At 41.8% G+C, this 9,250-nt stretch overlaps 1 protein-coding gene across 1 annotated transcript in view; it reads right to left on the bottom strand.

Moving 5' to 3' along the window:
* Positions 1–1,478: 1,478 nt before the first annotated feature.
* Positions 1,479–9,250, bottom strand: part of SARC_09577 (hypothetical protein) — a gene marked incomplete at its 3' end in the record, with an annotated part of 13,267 nt that continues 5,495 nt past the window's right edge. The window contains exons 8-18 of the mRNA XM_014296401.1: positions 8,896–8,962; positions 8,555–8,704; positions 8,038–8,133; positions 7,400–7,539; positions 6,190–6,330; positions 5,660–5,705; positions 4,828–5,016; positions 3,570–3,689; positions 2,349–2,424; positions 1,787–1,923; positions 1,479–1,592 (exon numbers count right to left, since the gene is read on the bottom strand). Of these exons, the coding sequence (XP_014151876.1) occupies positions 1,479–1,592; positions 1,787–1,923; positions 2,349–2,424; positions 3,570–3,689; positions 4,828–5,016; positions 5,660–5,705; positions 6,190–6,330; positions 7,400–7,539; positions 8,038–8,133; positions 8,555–8,704; positions 8,896–8,962 (1,276 nt within the window). The remainder of the gene's footprint in view (positions 1,593–1,786; positions 1,924–2,348; positions 2,425–3,569; positions 3,690–4,827; positions 5,017–5,659; positions 5,706–6,189; positions 6,331–7,399; positions 7,540–8,037; positions 8,134–8,554; positions 8,705–8,895; positions 8,963–9,250) is intronic.

Genomic DNA, 9,250 nt, shown 5'->3' with positions numbered 1-9,250 from the left:
GTTCTATAAAAAAAACTGTGCACCCTGCACCTTTAAACTAGACAGGAATAGTTTACAAAAAAAATCGTCTGGCTAAAACAAACAATAAACATTAAACACGCAAACATAACAAATTTAGTCACTTACCGTTCCGGGGGCAGGGTCTGTGGCGCCTTGCAGCGAGTGGATGCAATCCCGATGGTAAACGTGTTTGCAGTAGAAGACAACAAAACTCTTATGGTAGCCAGCTGCATGTCACAATTGGGACACAGATTTAATTTGTGATACGAATTCAGAAACCCAATCACATAATCAGAGAGGCGGAGGTGGATATCAGATTAGGAATTAACAGAAAGACAATCAATGGTGTTCTATTTGCAATCCAAAAATCATGATTGGTGCGATGATCTACACAACAGCATTCTTGAAAACTACCCTGACTCAATTTGTAATTGCCTAGAATTCTAGCGTAGTCCAGATAATAAGGAATCACTACAGGCAATATAGCCAATCTACGAGATAAAAGATCTGATAGTACATACCGTGGCTGCTCAGAGTACCGTCACACAGCTCGCAGACAGAATCTCCTCCTGTATTTACGCAGTCAGAAGAATTACAAATTTGAGCAGAAATACGCGGGAGTCAAAAAAAAATGTACGATTTAACAAAATATCTTGTGTGATGATAATTCCAACCCCGCCCAACCGCTCGATGCTACACTGTAAGTACACTGATGGGTCGATAGGGCATAATAGGATGTGTTGAATGAAATAGAAAAATACACGATCATTTAGGATTGATGTGGAAGTGAGCCGCAAAGACGAGCAATTGTCAATAGAAGATCCTTGCTAGCCTTGTACTACAGGGCCCAATATGTATTTCAACGGAGAAAATCGGCAACAGAGCTTACAGTAGAGCAAGCAACAGGTGAAGCACGCCACCCATGAAGGTTATTCAGGAACGAAAATAAATTGAGAAGGAGACCCATGATCAAGATACGGATGGATAGGTATGTATACAGAACAATTGGATGGATAGGTATGTATACAGAAGAATTGGATGGATAGGTATGTATACAGAAGAATTTGATGAATAGGTATGTATACAGAATAATTGGATGGATAGGTATGTTCGCAGAAGAATTGGATGGATAGGTATATATACAGAATAATTGAATTGATAGGTATGTATGCAGAAGAATTGGTACGCACCCGGACACGACCGCCTGGTATACTGGTCTGTGACTGGATAATAAACAATGGTCCAATTCGCCATAACCCAAATATGAGAAATTGTAAAGGGACCCAACTCAAAGGATCTGGCACCTACATAGATTGCCACAGATAAGGATTCTATCACAGTCGCCCTGTGATAGATCAGGGTTCACTTTGACAGTCGCAACCGTTGTATACCTGAATGACAGGAGAAGCTACGGTAATCTATCAATCGTGTCAGATTCAAATCAAGTTTATGAGTCTAAAGTAAGAAACCCAGATAAACTACACTAGCGACATACCTAACCTCGTGCCCCTCCGCCTCTGCTTCACCAGAACATTCATTAGTGTCAGCACATCGGCGATCAGAATCTTTTGACATCCTTCCCTCAATGACACCTGATTGCGGAACAACGTATCAATCGCATCCGTATCACGAATGAAAGTGTCAATATATCGGCAAAAAGAAGCTTCTGATACTTTTCTCTCAATATTACCTATAAGCGAAACCCCTTATGAGCCGTATTCGTGCAACGTCACACACACATCACACACAAACACAGAAAGACACAGACACGGACACACACGCTTACCTGTAGATTAAAGTCTTGCATAATTTTAACCAGCGAGTCTCTTAGCCCAGGTATCGGTAGGCCCAGTGGAATGCGGCGGATCAAAACTATCGGGTCAACGTGTGTTCCGATGTTGTTCAACAACCCCCGGATGAATTCTAGAATATACATGAATTTGAACGGAGATGGAGAGGATACGGATGGGTAAGTATATAAGACTTTGATAGGGACATTTTATCGGTTGACAATGAAATAAAAACCCACGAAATCAGTCACACTTGAATACTATGCCGATTACCTGTGAATAGATCGCATTCAGTATTTCACGATCATGTTCACGCGAAGTGCATGAAAGTAAACAAAGACCGTATCGGCCTAGGTATAACTATAAATTGCATTTGTCACTTTGGCTATCCAATGACACACAATAGGAAAGCCCAGCGTATTCATGTTAGATATAAATACATACAGTAATTTATCAAACTTGGTTTATTGCCACTTTTGCTATCAAATAACACTTATTATGTATGCAGTAGAGGGTATATATGTTGGATATAGATGCATATGATAAGTTTATGTTTACCTGGTTTATCCGCCGAGTAGACTATAAGATCGTCCCATAGTTCCGCGTCGTTCTGTTCCTTCGCAAAATTGATCGCCTGCAACAACAGAACAATGCGATGGGTTGAGAGCTTTCTATAAATGCAGGTAGACACCGCGCGAGGTCATGTCCAATTCACCAAGATATAGTACCTAACAACTCACCAAGATATAGTACCATACAACTCACCAAGATATAGTACCTAACAGCTCACCAAGATATAGTGCCATACAACTCACCAAGATATAGTACCTAACAACTCACCAAGATATAGTACCTAACCTCACCAAGATATAGTGCCATACAACTCACCAAGATATAGTACCATACAACTCACCAAGATATAGTACCTAACAACTCACCAAGATATAGTACCATACAACTCGCCAAGATATAGTACCTAACAACTCACCAAGATATAGTACCATACAACTCACCAAGATATAGTACCTAACAACTCACCAAGATATAGTACCATACAGACACGCAATACGCTAACATTATCAGTTCGACTAAAGGTAGAAACTGAGACTCAAATGAATTGCGTACCGACAACTCAGTTAGCAAACGAAGAAACCGGATGATCTCATGAAATGTACGTTTGAACCGAATCTGAGCCATCATCAAATACAGGCATATACGCGACAGGTACACGATACAATTGCACACGGACACGCTAGCTATAGCTAAACATTGTAATCACGCAAGACTAGTGCAATGTCAACACCGCATCATTAATATATCCACATAAACGCCTAAGAGCCAACATAGGTCGTCACACAGACCCCGCCACCAGAGCTGTACAGAAACTGGAGCAAGCGATCAAGCACGACCACCACATCACATGTGCATATATACCTCATATTTGTATGCAAAATAAACCTCTATATAGCTTACGAGTGCACAACGTATACACATAAGCGTCCACATCACATCTCAGTATTTAAAATATACGCAAGCTATACCCATAGATATTCACAACACGTACACGCAGATGCCCACAAGACACATCCCTATGTACACATTAATGCACAATATATACACTTAGATGCTCCCACGATACATCCCTATGTACACATTAATGCACAATATATATACTTGAATACTCACTTCACATACCACTATATATAATTTAAAACCTACATATACACATGGATATTCACGTATGATACAAGGATATGAGCACTATATACATATACGTACCATGTGCACATCCCCCAAGCGATCGATGATGAGTTGCAGAGCCTGCTTGTTGTTGCCAATGCGACTGTACAGAAACACCGTTTGCGGCACCAGGTCTCTTTCGCGACACACTTGCAGAGCCTGTAGGTGTATCCAAGCATATGAACATAAGCATATCGATAAAGTAAGGGCTAGGACTAGGAAATTGATCCTGAGAGATGTATTTGTATATATTGACAGATAAATGTGAAGTCAATAGAAGAGTATGCATGTTGATATTTGTACACACCTATACACGTACAAACACAAAAGTGTGTAAATGACATGAATGATGTGTGTTTGAGTGTATAAATATCACTATGATATTGCAAATATGAGGTATGTAGTGCATCCATTGAATTAACACTCATATAAACATATGAAAGACTTATTCTACGTGGTCATCAAGATGGAAGGCGCATATAAATGGGCAATCTTACAAGTGCGCACACATATACACATCATCGAGAGTGTGCCTTTGCAGAGAGAGCGAAGGTGCTCATTAACGTATATACACCAATCCCTTCACACAAGTTAGTAATTGAAGGAAGCACGCACAAATCGGTATATGATGCGAATTTCTACGGAGGTGAAAATGAATAGACCGCACAGAAAATTACCGACACGAGTCAGGTATCCGTATTTGCAAACCCATCACGCAAACTTCAAAGTTCTACACTTTCACAATAAGAGTACACAACATATAGAGTGCGCTGGAATTCTTCAACATGCTATTTTCATCGCGGACTACCTCACAAACCCCACGCGACAGGTTTACAAAGTTCCCACTAGTGTAACTTCTTCGTATACATTGCGAACCCCTCTCGTTTGCTATACACGCTCAGCCCTCGTATAGATTATGCAATACATCTCCTGCAATGAACATCTCTTCCGTACTTGGCCTTTCGATCATGGTCTATTGTAGAGCGATTGGAAATGCCGGTAGCTCACTGACTACGTACGTGATTCTTTAGTCTCGTTTCGGGCGATCCCATATATAGCGAGTACATATACCTACCAGTTTTTCTGCCTGCGTCTAGATACAGAGCTGGTTCTGCTGTATCAAGTATCTGCGCACACAGCAGATCCCACTTCATTAAAAGTACGTACATACGTATGTCCTCGGTGTATGCGTGTATGCATTTCCTGAGCTCCCTACGATACATCTCAGCACAGCACATCCTGAAGACAATCAATCCTCCTCACAGAATACAGGTACCTACCCAGAGAATATACCTACCTTTTCCAGGGAGTAGAAGTTGCTGTGCTTTAGCAATTCCATTAGTTTCTCAGGGGCGTACTCCGCGCACAATGCGACTTGTAGGTCGTGGAAAGGCGCACCCGCAGCAAGATCCTCCGAGGACAACGCGTCTAAGTAATAGAAAAGATGCAGCGGGTCTTTCCTGAGTTTGTCCACGATGGTGTTGACCTGCAATAAACGATGTATAGTGGTTTGTATGTCATTCTAAGGTGATGTTCCATATCTGACCTTCATTCAATAGGTTTGGTGATTTGGTTTTAAATCATCGCGACCAAGTACTATAACAGATGAGGGAGGGGGGAGGGGGGGGGGGTCCGTGCTGAGTTTGTCTATGATGGTGCTGGCCTGCGTAAAATAGTACACAACGGTTTACATAGGAAGCTGAAATGGAGTACCATATTTTAAATTTTACAAATATGACTGATGCATTGATCCCGACTAATCAGACATGTGGGGGTATTTTACTTACCTTGTCTACAATTGTATAAACCTGCATTAATTGAGATGTAACAGTTTGTTCTATATGTTTAGTGCAATATTTATTACACATGGCTTACAAACGTTAAAAAACAGGTGCGTGGTGTGTTTTCTGTTCTTGTCTGCGATTGTGATGAATTATATAATACGCTGTTGCAAGAGCAATCACTACTAACAACGTGAATTGTCCATATACTTCCAAAAGATTATAAAACTCTTATAGTTCACACGCTAACTTCAGCACAATTGCTGGTTGCGATATCACCATTGCTAGCATTAGACAGTAAATGTCGCAAGCTCTATTAGACTCAACAGTATTCTCATAACCACGCACCTTGATTTGTTCCTTGTGATCCAGCAGATATTGTATAGTCTTCTCCCTGTGCACGCATTATATCATAGCGTGAGTTGTCAATAAAAAGTATCCTCATGACTTCATTTGCCATGCTGTCATATTCTCATGATGTTCTCGTTTTATAGTGTCATGTTGCTGTAATGCCATCGCACATGGTCAAAGTTCGATTATAAAGACAACTTCCTTTGCATACATTTGTTTGTGTGTGAGCTTTAGAAGGTGACGGGGTGTCATAGTGTTAATGTACAGGTCTTAAGGAATCATCATGTAATAATGTATCGAACTCTACTTATTGCATTTTCTCACATGCTGAGTTTTAGAGTATATATCATGATGAAACAGGCACTAGCGTTAATCTACTCCTTACTCCATACATATATGCCCAGAACCAGCACTCTGTAGAGGAGTGCTACCAGCTACTCAAAGAGTCTCTGCGCCCGGTTCCTGAGAATCCTCGAGAATCCTCGATTCTAATTTTAGCACAGATCTCTTGCCTGCTCCTTACCTACCTGTCCAGTACAAGCAGTCTATCTAGATGGGCCAGCAGTTGTTCGCTGAGTGCGTGTTCGTAGATCAGTTCCAGTACATCACCCTCCCCCAGATCCAGTAGTATAGGGACAGCCTTGTGTGGTTTGTCCATGTCTCGGTATCTACGTGTGGATGTGGATAGACATTGTATGTGTATGTTGGACATTCGCTACGAGGAGTCACAATATTTATGCTTAGATTTGAGTTTCACAAAAAGCTCTACCACACCTACCTGTCAATTCTATACACATTAGCAGGCAGAAGTACAGATATATACACGTTAAAACCGCACATATACATTTAAAAAGAATCTACCGTATCCGTACGCATCCATACATTCGCATAAGGACAGGCTTCGATAGTCCCACGTTCGCCTTTACTACGTGCACACAGGTCCGCCCACACGAAGGCGTAGACTACAACATAGAGAAGTTTAATGGTATACCACGTATACATACATGACTTCGAGCTAGAAGGACTTTGTCAGTTCTAAAGTTTACCTCACTCACAGACGCACCAGTATATTCACACTCCTGCACCCGCAAACGATTTCACGGTACGCTACTACCTAACATGTACACCTTCACACATGCATGCATCTGTGCCAGAAAGGACTCTTACCAGCACCAATCAGCCCTCGTTGGCTACTGGCAAGAGATCTGCACACACACAAGCACGAACTCCGGCGTGACACATGAACTCACACGTACATGCTATTTTTTATGCGTTGATATGTATCACACAGAAGTATGTTTGCAATACACACGCACACGCACACGCACACACACACACACACACACACACACACGCACACACAATACATATATATATATATATATATATCAGCACAGAGAGCAACAACAGCACTTTCTTCCGTGCGGATGCATGCAGCTTGTCGATAAACACGTACACAGGCACACTCCGCCGCACATGCTATGCCCAACCGACACACAATCTCGTATGATCAACTAGGCCCACGCCTACACATTCTCTTACAGAGATGTCTACAGCATCACTCTTGTCGGCCTGTTCGTACCCTCATCCACACGCAAGGCGTATAGGCATGATCTCACATGACCATTATTTTTTACACGCAGTCCTATACACACACGCGCGGGAGAGCATCGCAACATATGTACTCATTTTCCAGCCTATATTCGCCGGTTGTTCTATTTATAAATACACACATACATTTGCGCCAGGGTTGACTTCAACAGCCTTTCCCTCTCCCCCTCGGCGACTCTCAGATTGTCCAGCACAGCGGTCTTAGCCTCTGCTGAGCTGTAGAGATGCGCGTCCCACTGCCCAATGAGTTCTCGCAATACGGTACACTGTTCAATATAAACACGTGTATTGCATTCAGGAACACGAATTAGTATATTGAGTGGCAAACCGAGCTTTTTAGGGATGAGTGACAAACTGGGCTTTTCAGGAAGTAGTATACTAAGTGGAAATGGAGCCGCTTGTGCACAAAACCGCGTATTGGTAGGGTGAGGGTAGAGCTTTCGGCTCAGAGATGCGAATTGAATTCAGAGTAAGTGTTTGGTACGATAAGTGCAAAAATTGCGCTTCCGGCTCCAGAAAAACGAACTGAATTCAGAACCAAGAATTAGCACCGAGATGGACAAAATGAGACATGCTATCGTGATTGGTTGATGGGTGCTTGTGACACTATACGCACAAGCCACGTCACTAGAAATGCATTACGACAGGTAACTGTACCCGGATATATACAATGTATACATGTGTAGACTCGAAGTCAATACGTATACGCAAATGTGTGTGTACATATTCACACACGTTTTCGTATTTACAAACACATGCAGTACCTCAGCAACTTCGCCCTCAGCCAAGCTCAGCAGCAAAGAAGTGTAAACCTCGGAGGGTAGTTGAGGGTTCTCAGTCGGCACCAATGGCGCAATAGCCTGATGAAATGATTAGGATGAGCCGGTGCAAAGTAAGTGCGTATCAATACAGGCATAGTTTTCGTTTGTATGGTGTTATGGAGCGCTTGACAATGTAATGGAATTGATTGCATGGGCTGTTGTCGCCAGGTGTCGCTTCGAATAGAACTTACCATGCGAGAAACCGTACACTATAGGGTATACGTAATTCATCAATATTTACCACGCGACAATAAGCACACTACGCAGTACGCATATATTGGCTTGTCTATTATTTGAAAAATATATACCACACGAGAAACCGTACACTACAAGGAATACGTAATCCTTCAAAATTTACCACGCGACAATAAGCACACTACGCAGTACGCATACCCTGGCTTGTCCATTATTTGAACAATATATACCACACGAGAAACCGTACACTACGAGAAAAATATACCCTGGCTTGTCCTTTTTTTAGAAACATGTCTATCCACTTTTGCCATCCCTCTGCGTTTGTGTCGTAAATGTCTCGACAGACATCAGCAGCCTCATCGTAGCGCGTGCAGGACAGCAGATGCTCAATATAGTGGTCACCCACACTCTCTATCTGTGGGTGTAACGGAGACATGTGTGTTGAGTATAATTGTACGTATTTTATACGATCATCGTATTATTTTAGCCGATATAACTTTGGAAAGTATATTTGTACGTATTCTATATGATCGCTATCTCAATACAATGATACGACTCGAAATCTCTATAACATTAGATATAATTACGCAAGTATGTATCACTTACCGTATGCACGCGAAGCTCTTTCTTCTCTTCGCCCTCTCGCACCGCCACCAAGGCCTCAGGATATTTCCTGTAGAAGTGGAGTATAAACTAGATGAATACAAGACACTCAGGCGATTGCCGACATGTCATACTTTCAATACATATATAGCACAGTACCCCAGGTTATTTTTTGTATAGTCCTGCATAGGTAAAAGAGACACCTTACGAATATGAAGGATAGAAAGACGTAAACAATTATGCTCGATAGTTGCGAGCAGTGAAATATGATCTATACCCTTTTTGACTCACGGAAGTTTGTTGACTATACATACAAACAGACATACAAAAAAACATGCACATGCATACACACACACAC

Source organism: Sphaeroforma arctica (assembly GCF_001186125.1).
Source record: "Sphaeroforma arctica JP610 unplaced genomic scaffold supercont1.991, whole genome shotgun sequence".
In the NCBI taxonomy this organism is placed as follows: domain Eukaryota; class Ichthyosporea; order Ichthyophonida; genus Sphaeroforma; species Sphaeroforma arctica.
The sequence above is the reverse complement of the archived record's forward strand: the minus strand, read 5'-3'. Positions and strand labels throughout refer to the sequence as shown.